Source organism: Rissa tridactyla, chromosome 3, assembly GCF_028500815.1.
Source record: "Rissa tridactyla isolate bRisTri1 chromosome 3, bRisTri1.patW.cur.20221130, whole genome shotgun sequence".
Classification (NCBI taxonomy): Eukaryota; Metazoa; Chordata; class Aves; order Charadriiformes; family Laridae; genus Rissa; species Rissa tridactyla.
The window spans coordinates 106,641,516-106,663,739 of record NC_071468.1 but is presented as its reverse complement, the minus strand read 5'-3'; the positions used below and the strand labels follow the sequence as shown (position 1 = coordinate 106,663,739).

Here is a 22,224-nt window from a genome sequence, read left to right as displayed (position 1 = left end):
TATATTTGAGATGCAGTTCCAGAATTATACTATTTACATAGTTTCATTAAAACGATCAGCTGTAAAGTAATCAATCAGAGTGCTATTTAAAACGCCATCTTCAGGCTTCAGAGTTAACAGTACACGGAGATGAACGGAATCTAGTTTCCAAATTTTCATACTGCAAATTAATGGGGACATCATTATGAAAGCATATGATCAGCTTAAAAGAGCTATAAATATAATTTATTCAAAAGGGATTAGATACTGGAGCACTTTTCTTCTGTACTAAGTAGGAAAGGAATCAAATCATGCAGACGTAGTTTATAAGAAAACCAAGCCATAGTCTTTCTTTTATTTTCTTTCTTTCTTTTTTTTTCTTTTTTACAGGTAGAGAACTATTTTTTCCAGGCCAGTGAGTCTGGCACTTTTCTTGAATGCATAATCCACACAAAAAGCACGTTAAAGCAGACTTAGTAGGAAATCACAACTTACTTTGCCTGTAAAACTATGAGCTTGTGGATTTTTTGTTTGCTTGTGTAAACTGATGATAGCTGAAAGAACTAAAATGACCCTCTGTTAAATGCAATCTACTGGGTGCTGAAGTCAGAGTTTAATAGGTAAACAACATACAATTTAGTTTTTGACTATATGATCTGAATCTATAATTCAGCCATGAGTTAGACATACCAGACAACAGATATAAAAACGAAAAACCATCGTGGTTATTTCTTACAAATATTTGTGTATTTTTACTTTAAATACCAGGGTATTCTTTAAATGAGTAAATTCAGTATCTGCCATTTTAAGTTCTGTGTATTTCACAAATAAGTTTGAATTTAAAAGCTGCAAATGTTGGGTATGCTGGACACTGCAGAGATAAATCGCTGGTTTTGTTCCCCATGAATAAGAGTTATAAAGAAATTATGGGGAAAAATAGAAGGGAAATCATAAAAATTGATATGAAAAGAACTGAATAATTGAAGAAAATGATAGATTATGGGTTTCTTCTCAAGGCTTCTCCAGGAACCATTGTAGGTGGTGATTTGTTTTCCTCTGATGCACTAATCAAGAAACTTCTGTCAGGAAAGCGTAAGTATGTTCCATAAGTATAGGTGTAATGGAGGAGGGGCAAGGGCCGCCTTCTTGAATAACACCCGATACACCTGTTGTGACTTCAGTGTGAATCTGGAAGAATGGAATTATTAAGAAATTTTGTTTGCTTGTTTGTTTGTTTGTTTTAAACCAGCTAAATTTTAATCCTCAACACTCCAATTCACATAAAAAGACCTTCAATGGTTCTAAGTCTTCCCTGAGACCTGATCCAAAGTCCTTTTAAGTCAATGGAAAACCTACCACCATCTTTAACTGGCTTTGGATCTGAAATTATGTTCTGTAAGTGTGAAAAGCTTTCCATGAGCAGCATGTTTTTAAAGGAGTGAGAACAACATTACAAGGCCAAATTCCATGCATAAGCCTATGCCCAGAATTTGCACTCCTTACACTTGACAAAACCGGTTTGAGGTTGATACTGTCGTAGACAGAGTCCTACCATGACTTGTTTTACCAAAAAAAATTTATTTTTAAGGTATTAATTAGTCAAATATTACCAAGGAAGTTCTGTAACTTTTGTTTGACTTCTATTTAATACAACAAACCCGTGTAAATTAAAAATAAGTAATATTTAATGCCGATGAGTGGTAATTGTCTACCAGTTTATACGCAAAACTTGTATCCAGAATCCAATGTTTTAACCATAGTTTACCTGATTTTAATTCAATTTTTACAAATTTTGGTATTAACTCTACTGAACCCAGAGTAAATGCTACTGATTCAAAATGGGTAATAAGTAAATAGGTCAGGACCACGTATCTCCAATTTTTGCAAAAATTCTTGTGAATGTTAATGTACAACAGACCAAATGGGTTTTATATCTTCACATAAAGTCTCAATAATAATTTTATTCCATCTTAAAGTTTAAAAGCTGTTATTTCAAGGTAGTGAGATTGTCTTTAAGGCTAAGAAAAACTTTTTTTTCGTGTGTGCTCATGTCAATGAAAATACTTTCCATTCAAAGGTAAATGTAATGAATAAGATATGTAGCCAAAGGATATTTTTTTCTTATCAATTTCCTTCACAGTGAAAAAGGGAAATATGGCAGTTTCTAAAGACACTGCTAATAGATTAAATTCTGTGCAAGAGATACGGTCCACAGCAATGAGTACTGGGAGGTGGCAACCTATGGGAGACATTTCTGTAAGATGTAGTTTGATCGGTAACCTGTTCCACAGTCTTTCTTTTGACCTTCCTGAGATGGAATTCCAAGATTCATCTTGGAATTAGTGGGTTTTCTATGGCTGAATGGGTGTTAAGGCTGGAGTTCTGCCTGCTCCTGGTTCATGCCCAGAGGTTAATCAGATCCTCTTCTTCTTCCATGTTGTGTATAGCTGAAGATCCCAACCTCTGAGCTAATCAAAACAGAGAATATGCGTTTCAGCTGTGTTCCTGCCTTGCATATTGTTCTCCCAAATCCTCATCAGGAAGCACTTAATTAGCAGGAAGGTTTGTGAGGACAGTGATTTTTAAAAAATATTTTGTCAGAGTTTGAATACAGGATGTAAAAATTCACTCTGAAAATAGAAAATTACGGTTCTTCTTCGCCAGCCTGGAAAAAGAAAAGTATTCATCAGTGTTTGTTTAGATGAGATCTGTATCAATGCTAATGAAGTGAATTAGAAATCAGAGTAAGGAGCAGTAAGTAGATGCTCAGGGTTATTTGGCTATGAGCACACAAAACCAAGAAGTGATTTTGGAAAATAAGTGTATTGCTTTAGGAAAACAGAGGGAAACCTTTTTCTTGTAAAAAATCATGTAAGACGTGAGTTGTTAGCCTCTCACTCAAGGCTGCTTTTCTAATTTTGCAGTGCCTGAGAGCTCTGAGCCCTAAGATATAATGGAGCATGAGCGCTTTCTCTCTCTGCCTGCAGTCCCAACCGCAAGCACGGTGTTTCTGGGCGAGCAAGCTGTTTTCTACGCTGCAGTGTGTAGTTGCACCCTGCCATTGTGCTGCACAGCCATTTATCCCTGTTTGTAACCTCCGACCTCTCCAGCGCTCTTCGCAGCTGTTTTGGAAACTATTCCTGCAGCTATTAGACTGCAAAATTAAAGTGGCTCTTTCATGAAATGTTCACGGTGTAAACCAAGCTTGCACTGCCTAATCTTATGGGAGTTGCAAAAGGCGAAATTGTAGAAAAGCGTGAGCTTTCTGCCTTTGTTAACTTTAAGGAGAAAGTAAGGAGGGCCAAAGTAAGAAAAGACACCAGAGCATATCCCGTGACAATAAAAAGCACAATTCATTTTCAAGTGCTCTACCTAATGATAACTTGGAACAGTCTTATGGAGCTGGAATTATTACTTAAGTACTGTTCAATACAGACTCAGATTACAGCACGAGAAGGAATAGTTTAGTTTGGAACAGTTTTAATGGGCTTATCAGAGCTTCCTGCCCTCACTGAAGGGATGTCTCCTTTGTTCACATAATGTGCGAACTGCCTCATACAGCCTGACAGGTTAGGGTGAGATGGCACCAATTTCAGGTTATTGAATACCGTACTAAAAGCTCCATTGTTTCTTTTAGTGCTACCCAGACGGCTGCAGCATCCTTTCAGGAGGGATGGGAAGCACTGAAGCAGAGGCAGATGGATGCCTGGAGTAGAAACTGGGAGTATTATCTCAGGCACACAGTCCCTCTCACTGATCAGGACGTTTGGTGTGATCCACTTTATCTACCTTACTGAGAATTTCTGAGCGTTCATTAGCTCTGCAAACTGGACTTTAAAGTCATCATTTTCAAATGTTGAAAAGAATATATACAAATACAAAGAAATATACAAATATTTTGAATATATACAACTATACAAAGAAATTGGCTGATGGTTGGACTTGAACTGTCAAGAAGGGACGGCAGTCAAGAAGAATGATAGGTGCTTGATCTTTCTGGAAATGAGCCTCTAAGGAAAGGTTGCATCTGTACTGTCCCTAGGAGGCCAAACGGTATGGTCTCTGATACAGCTTTTAAGACGTATTACAGAATTATAAGACCATGTAGGCAGGGACCTCCAAATGCCCGAACTCCTGCTCAGACCAAGTCCAGTTGGAGCAGGTCACTCAGGACCTTGTTCAGTCAAGTTTTTAGTATCCCTAAGGTTAGAGTTCCCACAACTCGTTCCACTGTTTGACCAGCCTGAAGGTAATTTTTTTTGCCTTTATAATGAATTGGGCTTTCCCATGCTGAACCTTGTCCCCATTGCCTCTCTTTCTTGAGATGTGCAGCTCTGAGAAAACTTTTGCTATGCCTTCACCACACCATCCTGTTAAGTATTCGTAGACATCAACAAGATTGTTTCTTACACTTTTCTTCATAAGAATGAACAAGCCAGCTCTCTCAGCCTTGTATATCAAGTGCTTCAGGCCCATAACCATCCTGCAACATCTTGCAGCAATGCAAACTTGCAGCTTAGTGTTTGTAATTCTCAGAGCGCTGGGAAGAATACTAAAAATATTGTGCCCTCCTAAGCGTTACTTCATTAGGGGTGATTTCTCTGTCCACTGTCTACCATCTGAGACTGCCTCAAGGCAGTAAGTAGGATGGAGCACTTCTAGGAGTGGGCATAGCTGTGGTCATGCCCAACTCGTCCTCCTTGCAGATAGGTTCTTGACTGGACTCGCCGTAAGAACTTTTTCCTTCGGTATTAATTAAGTCTTGCTTAAGATTGCAGACCTGAGGTAAGTTCAAGTAAATGGTGATGTTATACTTAAAAATCAGCGTATGTGCAGCATGAGTCTTAAGGTAACCGCACCAAAAATTAGCGCGTGTCTGAGACTTGCTCAAAAATTAGTATAAACTTGCACAGAAAATCAGTAACAAAGCTGGATTTCCCTTAGCTGTACTGTTCATTAGTCTTCTTACTAGACCAGACTGCCTCTCACAGTCTGATATAATTCACACTCAGTATTTTCACATTTCTTCACTTGGGCTTCTGACAAATGTTTTTAGGCCTAGAGGGAAAAAGCTGCTTGTTTTCATGAAATAAAAACTGAAGGATTTTACTTTTTTGCTGTTGACTCTTCACCCCAAAAATAGAAAGTAGCATCTCAGCTTTATGTGTCTGGGAAAGTAAAACCCTTGAGAGTTTGCTCCCTTTATCCAAATGTTAACCTGTCTCTGTTATTGGATGGCACGTGTTTTCAGTTAGAAACACATATATTCAGAAGAGATTTAAAAATCCATCCAGCATAGGAACTTCATGGTACAATAGCACTTCTCAAGGTTGCTAATGGGCACAGTGCAGTGACTGCATATGGAAGAAGACATACCTCTCAGCCTTAAGATGCAATTAGTCACCTAAACACATTTTACACCAAACTACTATGTTTACTTTATCTTCCCTTTCTGAATGTGCACTGAAAATCATCTTTTTAATTGCTCTTTTGAAACAGGAGAGTAAGAAGCAAGCCATTAATAGTGAAGAAAATTTCAGCCCATTATATTTTCTGTAATTTGGATTATATTAATGGGGGGTTTTTTTCAAACCTCTGAGCCCTCATGCTGCCCATGATATATTTCCTAAATACCTCAAAGGTGTTTACAATCCTGTCCATTTATGGCTTTGACATAATGCTAGACTGAAAGGGCACCCATTAGAAGCAGGACTCCTGCTTCTTTCTTAATTATACGGGGCTAGAAATATTACCACCTATTCTGTAGCCTTACTCTTTCATTCTAATATTTGATATACTATTTTGAAAGAGGACATATAAATTGGACTTTCTTCATGCTCTTATTCTTTCCATCCTTCCCACTCAACCTTTCTTTTCCCCCTTACGTTTGATCCAACTCTCTCCGTTGCTGTGATTTTCTGGAGCCCTTCTCTTGATCAAGTATTTGTGCATGCACAAGTTGAACAGCTCTGTTCAAATGAAAAACAGATAAAAAGAATAGCTAAGGAATTGCTAATGCTGGGTTGTGACGTTCTCTTCTGGATGACTTTAGTGGATTGTTAAAGACACAGACTATATGCAAGCTGCTAATTTGTTTCCTCTGCTTTTAGCAGTCCTAATCGGATAGCATTTCTCAGCATTTCCTGGGGAGGTGCTGACCGTTTTGAGTCTTCCAGATTTGTAGATTTTTAAGTCATCCTAAACCTCCAGGGAAATCTCAGTAAGTGACAGATTGAAGGTCATACTGCTGTGCCCACCAGACCCTTTGGTAATTGCTTCACCTGGGAGAAGATACACAAAGGACAAAAGAGCAGAGCATGGAAGAAGCAACAACAGAGAGAGAAGCAACAACAATTCAAGAATTATGTTACTGATAATTTTATGGTGTTCAAGGCAACCAGCAGGCTAGTGACCTAACCACAATGTAAATCTCTTATGAGGGGAAAACTTCCCTACTTTGAAGAGTGCATTTTCAAAGTACTCAGCGTTTGACCTACTTTTAATTTAATTTTGTGCTAAAATGTCTATGTACATCAGAAACAGAAAAGTTAGGCCAGTTGGAAGAGCTTTTGACAATTCCTTTTAAGGTGAAGAATACAAAAATGCTATACCTGTGCTTCTGTCTTCAAGTGCTTCTCTTGGACCCACTTTCACATACAGGGAGCAAGAGAAATCAAGTCACTGGCTGTTTTGCAAACCCTGACTGGACCAGTCTTGCTGTACAGTGGCTGTGTGGCAGATAGACCTGAGAGGTTTCGTGGTTCCCTTTTTAATAGACCAACCAGGAATACGACATTCTTCTTCAGAAACAAATGTGTCTACCCAAAATTACTGAAAAAAGCCCATGTGGTTGTGATTGTTTTATTCAAGCAGAGGCTTGCAGCAAGGCTATTAGGAGACAGAGAACTCGCTTTGCTCCTAGCTGTAAGGCATGCTCTCTTAAGGCTATCTTCTCCTGCAGTTTTCTCCATGCTTCAATCGTTTTATGTTATTCCTTCACTATCAAAATGAAGCTTTTTTTCCCAAAAGCTGAGGTGTTTGGAAATGAACATTTGAATTTGCATATGTTGGAACTGATTCATCCCTGGTGCCAGGAAGTGCTCTCTGCTGCGGGGAGGGGATCTGCAGCTGGCCGGTGCTGCCTCCAAGGCAGGCGATGCTGGCAGGAGAGAAAGCGTGGGCAAGGTGCCCAGGGAGGGAGCTGATTCACAGCTTCCCCCTGGCAGCTTCTGTGAACGGAGCCCCCCCTGGGTAGTGCACAGAAGCTATTTCACATTAGGCACAGACCATGCCTTTGGCGACTGGCATGTTAGGCGGTATATGCTGGTGCTGGATGTGAGAACAGTGGGCAGCACGTCATGGCACTTGCTGCTGGGAAGTCCTGACTGCGAGCAGAACAGGCAGCATGCAGAGGTGCTTACTGAAGGCACAGGAATGTTTTTTTCCTAAAGTGATATAATTAATTTAAACGCATCATGTGTATCCGTGCATTCGAGTGCACAGCAATATTTTAAGTGCCAGCATGATGCATTTTAGTCTGCTTATTGGAAAATGGATTTCAGTGTAATTGAAAAACACATCACGTTCTTTCTCACCCCCACAAAGTTCAAAAAATGCAGGAATGCAATATAGTTAATACCAGCAGCTAAGGACAGAAAAATTGTACGTGCAGAAATTCAGAGAATTAATTAATTTTTACCTAAGGAGAAAAGTATGCACTCAGCCATTCCCAGTTTAGAACCATTCAATTGCTGGGGATTTCTAGAGGCAAAGAGAGAGACGGAGCAATCTCTCAGCAGAGGTAGAAGAGACTGAAGTTACTCCATGAAGCCTCTGAGCCAAAATTATTTTAGTCTCATGCCTGGACTAGCTCCATAGGCTTGGCATCATTGCCTCATGGACAGAAAGACTGTACAGTGAAAGTGGTAACAGCAAATCCTTCCATTCTACACTTCTTTCCAATCTCCAACCTGCACTTCTCCCCATGTCTTCTGAGAGGGCTCAGTAATGCCCCACCAGGAGTGATGCTTGCCTGGATCCCCTGATCTCCTGCCCGTTCCTGATGGAACTGCACTGGGTCCAATGCCAAAAAGCAACTGACAAGACAGAATATTTTTCTGAATTTGATCATTTGCCATTCCACCACAATCTTTTTTTTTTTTTTGCTGGCTCTTGTTATTTCCTCAAATCCTCTTCCTTTATATCTGCTGTGGTTTGGGGTTTTACATTTTCCTGTTACCTCCAATGAGGCCTGTTGTGTCAGTAGCATTCTGATAAGAAATGTTAGCAGTATTTTACATATGAAAAAGTAATATTTAGCACGTTTGCTAAAACTAAATTCGTGTGATTAAGTACTCCTCCTAGTTAGGCTGAATACTGGGAAATAATTAACATATGAATCTAAATTTAACTTCTTTTTTATTTTTGTCTTACAATGCATCTTTACAAACCTTTGATATTTATAAGGGTCCGACTTCACATGCTTTTGTAGGTATATTTGTGATGACTAGAATATAGGTTTAGCCTTGAACAGGAAACCATAGACTCAAGATCCACTGAAATATTCATTATCTGCATACCTGTCCCACAGAGTTTATGTTGCCTCTTGAACCAATTCAAATGAGCTTCAAATGAGCTCTGAATTCAATTTTCAGAAGTGCCCAGTGCTAGCCTGGTTCTGCTCCTTTTGAAGCCAGTGGTAAAGCTTACAAGGACTTTAATGAAAGTAAAAGAGTGCAAGATACTTAAAGTGATTCGTTGTGTCTTGGCAGCCAAGAAATTCTAAGGTTTCACAACACAGCGTTTTCTCCCCTGGCACAAGGATGCAATGTGTACCCAGTCATCTCAGCAATGTGAGAGGACCACAAGCAATGCAGACTAAGGGAAAGACAAAATCAGCTGGGAGAAAAGAGCAGGAGGACAAGAGGGGTGATGAAAGAAGAGATAATGGAAAGAAACAGCAAAGAGGAGGAAAGAAGAAAGAACTGTTGACTTCAAGGTTATTAGAGATCATGAAAGGAGGAAAGGATGAGGGAGGAACAGAGAATGAAGATATCAGCCAAAGAGGACAGAGAAAAAAGAAGTAAAAGGGAGAAAAAAAAATTTAAAAGTGACAAGAGACAATGAGGAAGGGAAAGGATCTGGAAAAGGAAGCAGTAGAATGTGGAAGAAAACCGCTGCAGAGAAATACGGATGGAAAGCAAACCATGGGGTGAAAGCAAATGGAGGTTCTTGCTCCTCTGTAGAAAAAAGGATAAGAGATTGAAAACAGGGAGAAAGAGGCCAGTAAAGAAAACAGAAGGAGTAAAATAAAGAGTGAAGAAGCATGTAGATGTGAAGCTTCATCGAGGAAAAATAAGAGAAAATAATTCCATCCTAATAAAAAGTTTTTCATTGCAAATTCACAGATAGGTTGTGTAGGTAGAGGGTTTTGTCTAGGTGTCCAAAGAAAGAATCAACACTTTAGAAATTCAGAAGTCAAATGCTATGGTAAAAAAATAGACAATAAAAGACAACAGCGTAAAAGTGGAAAAGCATCTGTGTTCCTACTGGAATTAGAACAGAGAACAGCTTTTCTTCTGGGTCTTCATGAGGAAAAGGACCAGCAGCATTCCCACTTCACATACTTAATTAGAGCTTGAGAATCTACCAAAATACCTGGGACTGAAAATAAGATTTAGAGATTTACATATCCAGATTGCTTTCACAGAGCTGGCTAGAACACTAATGGCTGGGAGGCATTGCTCTGGCTGCTCAGGAAGGTAAAGGCAAAATGAGTTGCTGGTTTCTGTCCAGTTCCTGTTAAATAGGTGTTTTCATAACAGTAATCACAACCCTGACTGTTACTGACACACCCGTGGCCAAAAAATCTCTGCTGAGGACCAAACAGCTCTGTTTATGATCTCTTTTTTTCGCCCTGGAGTGCTCCCTGCAGGTCAGCGCTGAGTGGCAGAGGAAGGAACTGGAGGAAAACTTGTTCTCTCTTTTGGCTTCTTAAATAGTTAAAAAAGGGACTTGTTTTTCAAGAGCTGCAATCCTCTTGTTTTTTGACAAGCTCTCAAATTTGTAGAGGCATAGACATACAACAAACTTACCATACCTTACAGAAAACTCCATTTCTTAATTTGACAAAGCTTCTTCTCATCCCTTCCCTTTCTTGCTCACTCCCCTTTTTTTTCTCCTTCCTCACATAATCAATTCAGGGAACTGCAAACACAGTATCTTTACAGGTTTGCTTTTGTAACCTTTTGTTTCTGGACCACCTGACTAGAAAAAACTCCACAATATTTTGTTTACGAATCTACATGTAGTTTCAGAAGACATATGGCTTTATAGCTGCAAACAGAGCGTTGAATAGGAATCTCTACTTCTAGCCTGTTTTCCTCTTCTTTATAATGCCATTTAGCCTTTCTCTGCCCCAGTTTTCCTCAGCCAAATTCTTCCCTTTTTCAAAGCAGCAGTGTGAGATTTTATCCATTAATGTTTGTAAAATACTTTCAGATCTTCAGATGAAAGACAGAAATGCAAAGTATTATTGTGTCTGTCTTCCAGCCTCCCAACCTATGAATTCCATTCCTGGTGATTCAGTCAAATAAAACAGAATCTCAAATACATGGAAACCATCAGACAATAAAAAATTCTACATTCTGCTATGAAAAAGTCCCACAGGAAACAATTATATTTCTCTAGCCTTTCTGAACCTTCAACAGAAAATCACAGCTCTACTATAAAGATTGACAGCATGGTGAAAATAAAACTATGGGAAAGATATAAATTTCTATTAAATCCCAGTTCTTTTGCATCGTGGAACATTCTGAAGAACCATTCTGCATTTTTGCAAAACTTACTGGTTTACTCCCCCGTTCGATTCAATATGATTTTTCTTTTGGGTTGCTAGCTACATCTGCTTTCATTATTTAATTAGTAATTTATAGGATACATATTCTGTCTGGTAGACTGTATATGTGTGTTCATTTACTTACACAAGGGAAGATTGGATACACAATGTAGTAGGTGCTAAGTGCTGTAAACTAAACAATAAAAGTAAGATCAGTCTTTAGAGCTGGTACACCAGCTTACTAATAACAGATCATGAAAGGTATTTTGTAGCTGCCCATTGCAATTGAATACCAGTATAGTTTGGTGGGTCCTAGAAAGGATTACTGTCTGATGGCTCTTGGCATGGCCAGTGTGAGGTAAATTAATGGCTTAATTCAGTCCCATGGGAGCCAATTTCCTCAGCACAAAAATAAAATGTCGAAGCAGTTTGCCATAATCAGAATTAGCAATCCTCTTCACCTTTATCAGTGACTGTTATTATTTCTTTATTTCTAGAGTGTCCACTGAGTACTATTATTAATCCCCCAAGAGCAATAGCTAAAAAAAGTCCACAGACAATGTACGAACCTGCCAATTCATGTGAAAACTACAGTCTGACTTAATAACGTCATGCCCTTTCCTTAGTGAAGACCAGGCTGCAGTGGTAAGGGCAGTGAAGCTGAGAGTGGGCGGAGGGAGAGGGTTTGGTGCAGGGCATAGCAGGGGCCAAGGGTGATTGAAGGGGCAAGAGACAGAGAACAGAAGTTATATTGGCTACAGCTGCTGAAAGTGCCTCTGATGATTAAGGTAAACATTGTCACCCTACTTAGCGAAAAATGCAACCATGTGTTAAAATGACCTGACTCTTGTTCACGTGGTGTGCTGGATTTGGGCTTGTATAATTCTAGATCCAAGGTTTCTGTTTGGATTTGTACTTGTAAACTGGTCAAACCTTAAAGACAAGATTGACTGAGGTGGAAATAGAATTCACTGTGTTGCTGAATCTCAACTGAGGGTTTCTGAGAGAGAGGGAGCCTGAGCCCAAGCCTGAGCCCAGGCACTGAGCTGTGGTCAGGCTGCACGCACTGAAAAAAATTCCATGAGCTCTGCTTCCTCCATAGGGAAGTGCAATCCTTCTGGTTCCAAACAGCTGTTGTAATTTTGTGGTAAAATCTCTAAAAGTTTTTTTTAAAAAAAAAAAAGACGCCAAGGTTTTCATTATATTGCAGATAACTATATCTTTGTTTTATCGGTATTTTTCAGGATAGTTTGTGTTTTAAAAAAAAAATTCAAATTAAGTCAACCGAAGCTATACACAATAATGAGGACAAAACTACTTCAGTTCTGTCTTGGCACCTTTGTGTAACATCCTGTTTGGTCTCACACTAGCTGAGCTGTATATTATCCAAATACGTAAGATACATGTAAGCTTATGTAGCTCCTGTAAAGCTAGATAAAAGCCTGGGAATATAGGTTTAAATGTGTATCTTATTTGTAGTCTGCTATGCTGATGTGAGCTGGTTTTTCTTCTGCGCTGAGTTTGCAGCTCGACTTTTAACCATTGGCATTTGGAAAAAAAAACCTCCCAGAGCCCATTTGGGCATTGCAGCCATTTCTTCCCCAGTCCCAAGAAGTTCGTTCAAGCTGCCGAAAGTCTTTTTTAATTGCTGCACACCTTCGGTCCTGTCCCCAGTGAGGAATGGGTACTAGGGCTTAAATATATTTATCTATTTGGCTCTGGCCTGTTTTTCATTCCTGCTATTGAATCTAAGCCCAATACTGAATCCAGCTGCCACAGCTGTTGCTGCTCTGCTGCCTGGCCTGTTTTCTGCTTATGCTTATGTTCCCAAAAAAGCTTCTCTGGGATGTTATGTGAAATGAATGGGACATCAGGGTGGTGCTAACTGACAAGCACCGACAAGCTCTTTGATTTTGCTGGATGCCCTGAGTTTGTGTGAAGTGTTAGTGTTATATGTTCTGAACCTCCGTCTTTACAGGGTGAGTCCCTTTTGTCACCTCACCCTTTACAGTACTGAAGTATTTCCTTTTCTGCAGTAAGCTATTATGTACAGTTTACAAATAAGCTTCTGATCCTGCCAAATTACATTCACTTTAAGTAAGTGAGGAAACCGTGTATCTCATTTTCCACTTACTCTGATACTCATTTTCAAAGGGTTTCACATCATTTGCTTATTATAAGCACCTGTACATACATTTTTCTAGCATTGTTGCATGTACATGTGTTTAGTTAAGTCAAATACATATAGGTAGTAGTTGATAGTAAAGTAGTAAGGTATATGCAAGTCCTATGTATGACCAGACATTCTGAAAACAGAGACTCACGATTCCAGTGGTACAAGGGATTCTAATTGTCTCCTTTACCTAATCTGCTTAGGATAGCAAATAAATACTGTAATAACTTTATAGATGAAACAGACTGCTGTATAACTGCATCCTATATTTCACAGTGGTTATAAGCACTGGAAACACCAGTAAATAGAAATGTTCCGGGATTTTAAAATGTTCTTATCAACTGCACTAAACCCTCATTTCATCTGTTACATTTAGGTCAATATAAGCTTATGAGACTTGAAAACAAATACTATAGTGCCAAAATCAAAATCTGGATGGTCTTTCTAAAATCCTTGTCCACATAAAAAATCTCTTTGGGTTTAATCAAAAGTATGATTTTTAAACTGATGTGAACTGTACAGAGCCCTTTGTGAAGATTCTCAGTTTAATTTACAGCAGGATGATTTCTTCTTTAACTTCAGTTCCTTAAGATTATTTTTTTAAATTACACAGAAATAAGCTAGTTTTTAAATTGTGTAAGACTGTCCAGATGGTTGAGGTGTAATGGTCTAATTTTAGGACTTATTGATTGGATATACTGGTGCATCTTTTAAATGCTGTTTGTTAAGACACTATTAATCATGCATGCCTGCAGCAAAAGTCTTGGAAAAGATAAGAAAAACTGCTGTGGAGTTTTGATAATAGCTTATTCTGAAATAATAGCTTATTCATGCACCAGTACAGGTTGGGGGCTGACCTGCTGGAGAGCAGCTCAGCTGAGAGAGACCTGGGAGTCCTGGTGGACAACAGGATGACCATGAGCCAGCAATGTGCCCTTGTGGCCAAGAAGGCCAATGGCATCCTGGGGTGCATCAAGAAGAGTGTGGCCAGCAGGTGGAGGGAGGTCATCCTCCCCCTCTACTCTGCCCTGGTGAGGCCGCCCCTGGAGTACTGTGTCCAGTTCTGGGCTCCCCGGTTCAAGAGGGACAGGGAACTGCTGGAGAGGGTGCAGCAAAGGGCTACCAAGATGATTAGGGGACTGGAACACCTCTCTTACGAAGAAAGGCTGAGGGATTTGGGTCTCTTCAGTCTGGAAAAAAGACAACTGAGGGGGGACCTTATCAACACTTATAAATACTTAAAGGGTGGATGTCAGGAGGATGGGGCCAGGCTCTTTTCAGTGGTGCCCGGGAACAGGACAAGAGGTAATGGGCACAAACTTGAGCATAGGAAGTTCCACCTACACATGAGGAGGAACTTCTTTCCTTTGAGGGTGGCAGAGCACTGGCACAGGCTGCCCAGAGAGGTGGTGGAGTCTCCGTCTCTGGAGACATTCAGAACCCACCTGGACGCGTTCCTGTGCAACCTGCTCTAGGTGACCCTGCTCTGGCAGGGGGGTTGGACTCGATGATCTCCAGAGGTCTCTTCCAACCCTATGATTCTATGATTCTATGAAAAGGACTGAAAAGTCTGTAGAGGAAAATGCTGGTTTCAAATAGCATGGGTTCATAAAGAAGGAATCCTTGTAGTACCTCAGACAGACTGCAGAGGAACAGTCTCATGGCTCCTTGTTCACCTTTATTCATTTAAATGCCATGGATATTTAGAGCCAAAGTTTAGTCAATTCCTTTAATTAATTCTTATGTCCATATCTTTTGATTTAACATCTTTAGAGGCTTCAGTCAGGCTTTAGTGATGCAGCTGGTCTTGATGGAAGTAGGAAATAAGTTGAAGATCACTGAAGATGCCTAGCATTAAAAAAACACATGAAGCCAGAGGTTGTCTCCCTGCAGATATCAAAACATTTGCCAAAAAAAAAAATAAATCATGAGAACACCTAAATATTTAGATATGAAGTATTTAAAATACAAGATGCCCTAACCACTTATTTTTTAACTTAAAGTAATAGCCAAAATTTGTGCTAGCCATGTGAAGCCACAGCATAGAATGAATAGTGAGGGCCATACAGACTAAGCTATGACTTCTTCACCAAGGGCCGTATTTTTACCTAATTTGTATCAGAAGAAACTATACAAAAATTAGGCTTTTTATCTTGCCACGAGCAGAAAGATTAACGTGTGATGTCAACCTGTGTATTGGTCCTTAAGATATTAAGAATCACAATAATACTTATACCTACTAGTCAAGATCATGGTCTTATACTTGGTCCTGTGAAAAGACTTAAAGCAAGAGAAAAGGAGAATTGTCTTCAAGGACATTGTTTAGCCTTTTTGCCAAAGCACACCAGCTGTTTGTTACATAGAAAAGAAACTTCAGTGATGTAGTGAACCCCAGAGGTTTTACCAGCTTACATCCTGGAAGTGCTACCATATTTTAATGGTTTCTAATGAATAACTCAACTGGTATGGATGAAGACCATATGAGAACACCATTTAACAAATTCCAGTTTGATTTCTGTCTTTCAAGGTTGTATTAATCATGTTTGGAGTTTGGCTCTGCTGAGTAGGTAATGCTTACTGGCTTTAAAGGGCTAAAATTCAGCTTAATGCAATGTGACAGCCCCATTGCACTGAATTCTGGGTTGCTTAATTCCTGAATTTAAGAAACTTTCAAGTCTCTGCAGAAACCTTTGTGAAACAAAAATTTACCAGTATGGACCAACTTTAAGGAAAGCACACATGTAACTAAAAGGTGAAAGCCAAAGTCTGCATGAACTCTGGATTCAAATAGTGAAAGAATTCAACATTATGGAAATCTGATGTTTCAGAACGCAACATCTGAATTTGTGCACATGCTTTTTTGAATTTGAATGCTTTCTTCAAATGAATCTCTAAAGCATGGCTAAAATTCAAAACTCAGGCTCAAGAAATGTGACTTTTTGGAATTCACATAACATTCGCCTGTTCAGTAAAACGAATATAATTAATTCCTCCTTTGTCTTTTCTGTGATTTAGTGTAGCAGTTCCAATACCAGCTAATGATTTTACTTAGCATTATAATTTAGCTTATTCTGTGGTGATTGCAATCATCTTTGCAATGTAGAAAAACCCATCGATTTTCTTTGATGACTCCAATGTCGTTCAACCATTAGACATCCCACTGGTGGCTGTATCAGCGACTTCTCTATCTGGTGCTGTAGCTTGGTGTTTGGGGGTGTTTGGGAGTGTTTGGGTGGGTTACCATTTCTCTGTGAGAGGCCAGCATTACTCCCCCATCTACACATTTCCTTTTCCTAAGGCATCTCCTTCGCTTCATGGAGAGGTGGAGGAGTATCTCCATGGCATGACCTCAAGACACTGTGCGGTGGGATTATAGCAATAGCTCTGATGGAAAAGAAAACGGCTTGCTGTAGTGTTAGCCATTACCTAAGTACACACCCTGGGGATATCCCATTTGCTGTCAACCCTACTCGTTCCTGGTGATGTGGGGATGTCAGGCTGCTGCTGGAAATCTCCACTAATCTGCCGATACTAGAGATATCCAGAAAGTGTTTGAGCGGGCAGGTGAGGAGTAGCAAACAAAAACATTTTATGAATAAAATAAGTATGTTTGTCCCCAGTGTGGAATTAAGCTTAGGTTTAGCAATGGCTACAGATCCCTAGGGCTGGCACCTGTGGAATCAGGGACAGAGCCAATGAGTAATTTTTGATGGGCAGTTATATCTTTCCTGTCAGTAACACTGCTCTGTATCTCTTCCATTATTATTCTAGGTGTCCCACCCCTGGGTGTGATGGCTCTGGGCATATTACCGGAAATTATGCTTCACATCGAAGGTATGTAAAGAGAAGGTTTTTTTCTTTAAATCAAACAACTGAATGGCTAGAGACCTCAACAGACCTCACTTCCCTCTCTCAATACTGAAGTAGGACTGAGTGCTATACATAGACACAGGTTGGTCTAACTCATCCTATTTATCACCAATGAATAACATTTTGCAGTTTCAGCATGGCTCACTACCCAAGTAGGTAGGAAGATATTTGCTAATATCTATCAAAATATTTGTAGAAAATCAATCCAGGTTTTCTATCTTCTCTCTTACCCCAGGGAAGCAATTCGACATTCATAAGTTTCTGCTGCTTTACATTTAGATGACTTAACTCTTCTCCTCACAGTCTTACCTTTTCTGGACTCAAATCCCGTTCCTGCATTTTCTTCCCCAGAAATTATATTTTCTGTTTGTTCCTGTCAGTCTCTTCCAGACTGCCTCTGTATTTCTTGAAATGCGGAATTGGAGGCAGTTCTTTACCTCCTCTCCTAGCTGAAACCTTACCAGCTTTAATCAGAGGGAAAAAGTACCTCTTCCGTCTAATATGCATCATTCTTGTTAGTACATTTCACAATAAAGGTTGGCTTGTTTTTAAATCGCAACAGATTCTACATAACTATGTCAAGCCAGAAGAAGAGAAAGAGAAAGTTTATGGATTAAAAACCTTAATTACCTAAACTGTAACTGTGATCCTTATCAAGGGCAAAAGAAAACTTCACATTTAGTAATTAGGGTATTGTTGGTAACCCCAAAGTGCATTACAGTGGTATCACTGTAGAGGTAATGTTACAAATGCTGTGTAATTAGCAATTCCCCTGTGGCTATTTGAGAACTATAAATCAGTAGAGAAGAGCTGCACCATATTTTGTAAATAGCTATCCATTGTTCAATCAAAGAATAATAGTGTAGCCCACCTCTCTTTTTTAAGTAAAGGCTCTTCACTCCCCTGCATAGTAATACTGTTGAGTCTGGATATTTGCTTGCTTCACCAAGTCCCTGCAGTTTTACAATTGGCTATAACTAGTCAATACGCAAATTCCCCGTTTAAATGTATTGCCAGTAAAAGCAACAAACAGATTAAAGTCAAAACATAAATAACATAGACATTGGGAATGTGCCATACCTTTACGTGCTGTAAAAATGAAAGATCACAATAACAATTTCAGTAATGCACAGTTAAACATCAAAAGTACAAATAACATCATAAAGGAGAAGATGTAAACATTTTAAAACCACTTACATGATGTAAGAGATTAAATCACACTTTCAAAGGGATTTAAGGTCAAATTTAGAACTACATTTAACGATATGTGGATTTTTCAGCTCACACCTCTACCAGCAATATGCTTGGTGTAGCTATGCCCTGACTGTGCTATTTCAGGAAGCTGTTTATGTATTTGTTCATTTATTTAACCAGAAACAGGCAGGACAGTGAAGATGCAGAAGGCAAAGTGTCACAAACAAGAAACCTAAAAGCTAGCAAGGTTAGCTGGGGAGAATGACCCAGCTCATTTTTTGGGGTCATTTGGGGTCAAAAAAATGTCGGCTCGTTTTTTAAACCCTTTCCTGGGCATTGTCTCCTGGTCACTGTAGGACCAGACCATGAGCTGGATGGTGTTACCTACCTGTAAGCTCCTGTAGTTTTGCAGATGAGTGCTGGACCAAGTTTTCATTTGATTCTGCAGCATACTCAGTACACATAAAGATATAAAAAGTAATTCCGCAAAACTAAGTGATGTGGAATTTGTCGAGTCCGTTGGGATTTAACACAGTCAACGTTTTGAAATGCCACCATATCTATATTGACCACATACCTCTCTCATTTCTCTTCCAAAATGCCTCCAGCAGCCCTTTGTCCTTGGCTGCCTGTGGGTATGGGGGCACTGACAGTGAAGGAGTAATGTCGTCTTTGCTTAAAACCACCGATGCCCCCAGGACACCCATCACATTGACACGGAGGTGGCCCCACACTGTTCAGGTCATGATATCTGTCGAGGCCATTTCTGAGGTGGTGAGGCTGGCAAAATGGGTGCTCTTTAAAAGGCCAGCAAACCAGTAGCCTAAATCTGGAGCTGTTCAGTATGAAAGACCCCACAGCACGTTCACAGTTAAGCTTTCTAAGTCCCACGCTGAAAATTAGCATCTACCTCTGCTTGCATCTGAGTTTGCATTTTTGTTTGTATTTGATACCATCGCTTACAACCCTTTCGGTTTCAGAAGGAAAGGAACCACAAACTTCTCTCAAATGGCTGCCAAGATGCCTAGGTATCATCTGTATTTAAAATGGCTGCTCAACAGCACGCGCACATGAAGGCAGAGTTAACTCTGACATAGCTCTCTGCAGTTCCACACACCCATTCAATGTATGCAAGAAGTTGTATCAGCATATACCGGTGCTGAATTTCCCTTGTTGTCTTTTATCTTCCTATATAAGGAATTAAACTGATATAAAAATGAAGTAATATGTTTATTTTGTAATAGCTTTTGGTTATTATAGGATAAAAAAAAATTAAAGCAAAGGCTCATCCTTGACATATGTTTTCTTGGTGAATCTGCTGTCAGAGGAAAAATGAATTAATCATAACCTCAGAAGCTGTCTGTTGGAAATGTCTGTTTAGAGGACCTGAAAGGTCTTAGAATTTTCTCATAAATCATAGTGCCAGAATAGAAAGATCTATTGCAAAAAGATGATGCACCAAAATACCAATAAGTAGGTGATAATTAAATTGATTTAATATGTAGAAAGCATTAAATCATTAGTCAAGGCAGAAATTCTTCATTCAGATTTTGTTATGAAAATGTCACCATCTACAAGCATACCCATCTGTACACCTACTATAAAAAGTATTGCTTTCTGAGGCATTTCTATTAACTGTTTAGTTTTCAGATGCAAAGCCTGATTATTCTCACACAGTGGGTACGACTAGTCTCACAGATAAGCTGGGGATATCTGTAACTCCCTCCTCTCCCCTTCCCTTTCTTCAGCCCAGGTTGTATGGGAGGCAATGAACCAGCCCGTTCCTCACCTGTCCCCTTGCCCCGGAGTCTGCTTCCCCTTATTCTAAATCCCTCAGACTCTATTCCTCCCGACTCTGTCTTCTTACAGATTATGATATTATTCTTTTCAAAGGAAACTATTTTTCAGTGCCACAGGCTTTGTGAGGTTTGGTTTGCAGACAGGGAACTCTGGTACTTTGGAGTGCACTATGCAAGTTGGAATAAACAGCAGCTTGCTTTAAAAAGGAAAATGGTCGGCTGCATTTCAACTAGAAAATTAAATGGGATGAGAGCACAGGCCCAAGCTTCAGGTGCCTACGCTATTAAATTGTTAGCGTGTCCCCTGGCATGGTACTGACCCTGGGCCACTGAAACTCTCCCAGGCAATTCTCAGACATGATTTAGAGCTCAGCGTGGGTCCAGATCTTTCTCTATAAGCAACATGGGTGCAGCTGTCCTGCTTTACAGGGACAGAGAGTTTACCGGTACAGATGGGAGCTTGCTGGTCTTGGGTCGATATAGCAGTTCTAGGTCCCTTCCGCTTACCACTATAGGTGTAGCCATGCTGTCTCACTAAAAGTTGCTAGGTAATACACTGTGTCCAATATCCGATGCTAACATTCCCCCTTTTCTTTAAATGACTTATGACTTTGTAGCACGTAAACTCTATTTCTGTATATTTTTTATTTACCGACACAGAATTCTGTCTGTGATTGCATCACCCTTTTCTCTGCTTGTTCCTCCCAGTCCTCGCTGGTCTTGACAAGACAAAATAACTGCAAATTTTGCTACCACTGTTTCTGTCTCTTCTTCCTGAAGACAGGACCTACTGTACAACACCGAAGTACCTTTTGTCATGCCGAAAACAAAAATTTAATCTTCTATTTTCTTTCTTTCTCTATGGAAATTTGTCTTTGGTGACACTACTTTGTCTCTCAGTACTTTTGAAGGTGGTGTTCTTTTGAAGGTGCATTTCTTTTTTAACATCGATATGTTGAGATAGAAATAACATTTAAATAGAGGACAAAGCCTGATTTTTGATAACCATATTTGTGTCCTCAGATGGCAAGTACTTAAAAAAACCTTTAAGTATTAAAGACATTGTCAAGTCTACTAAATGGTTTCTATAATGAATTTTTCATATGCAAAGGGAAAGCTGAACTTATAAAATCTTGGAATAGATATCTCTTTTTCCATCCTGTGTAGTTAAAAACAACATTCTCAGTGATTAGTTAAATGTAACGTTACTTAACCTGACATATAACTTTGTCCCTACAAAATCTTTTTGTCTGGGTGAGTTCTGAGCACTTAAATTCTTTCTCAGGAAGGCATTGTACAGCTCTGAGCTCTGCCGTGGTTTAATTCAACAGTTCTATAGGGTTCTTACATGACAATTGAGAAGGTTTGATAGTGTTTCTGATGTGCTCCCTGGAGAAAGCTTTAGTCCTACCAAGAGATCCAGAGACTCCTGTTTTTTGAACCTATTCTTCCTTCCCTCTGAGACATACAGAGGACGTAATGTCTCTCAGCCCTGAAATGCTGGCTTCTTTTTCCTTTTAAAGCTGTCGCCGCTGGTGCTGAGTCAGCTGGAGGGATTATTAGGCAGAGAGTTTGAGAGCTGCTTTCCCCGGCCCCTCGGGGACCGCTGTGCGTGTGGTCTGCACGGTGCCTGCATCCTGTCCAGCATCACAAACTGAGATACGCGGATTCCCCCTCGCGGTTGAATTCTGCAGCTCTCCCTAGTTGAACCACTTGAGCTTTGATTTTGGAAACTGGACAGGATTACCTATTCTGCCGGTTTTTCAGATAGAAAGCGTATCTGTACCCAAGAATGAGAAATTGTGTTTTAAAATGTTTTCTTTCACTCAGTCTTTCAGGCTGTCCGCGAGCAAAGAAAAGTGGAATCAGGATAGCACAAAGCAAGGAAGACAAAGAAGACCAAGAGCCAATTAGGTGAGAACAAATATTGTCAAAGGGTCTTCATGTGTTTTATAAGGTCATATATGTCTTCAGCTTTTTATTAAGGCATAAATGTTATTGTGTGATAGTTATCCAAGAGCAGATGGCCACACTGATTTCTATGAGTGAACTGCAAATCAAGGATCTGTGCTGATTTATTTAGCAAAGGATACAATATTCAGCCAAAGATACCATCTTCTATAATTTACAAAGTTTTAAATATGTTTTTCACATGAAATTAAAAAATTACCTAGATCTGTATCTCCTAAATAACCCCTTAAACAGGTTTGCATATTGTAGACAAACCATACATGCTAAATAAAGTAGTTATGGGAATAGCGAACTGGTTATATGAGATTGCTGCAACAAATCTGACTGTTTATGTAGTCTGCAAGAGGAACAAATGCCTCCCTATAGGTCTTTGTTTCTTCTTGCCAGGTGCTCTGATGTAC

At 39.6% G+C, this 22,224-nt stretch overlaps 1 protein-coding gene across 4 annotated transcripts in view; it reads left to right on the top strand.

Moving 5' to 3' along the window:
* MYT1L (myelin transcription factor 1 like) overlaps positions 1-22,224 on the top strand; it is a 130,722-nt gene that overhangs the window by 80,339 nt on the left and 28,159 nt on the right. For all 4 annotated transcript variants that reach the window (XM_054195272.1, XM_054195271.1, XM_054195270.1 and 1 more), the window contains exons 14-15: positions 16,761-16,823; positions 21,683-21,766. In XM_054195272.1, the coding sequence (XP_054051247.1) occupies positions 16,761-16,823; positions 21,683-21,766 (147 nt within the window). The remainder of the gene's footprint in view (positions 1-16,760; positions 16,824-21,682; positions 21,767-22,224) is intronic.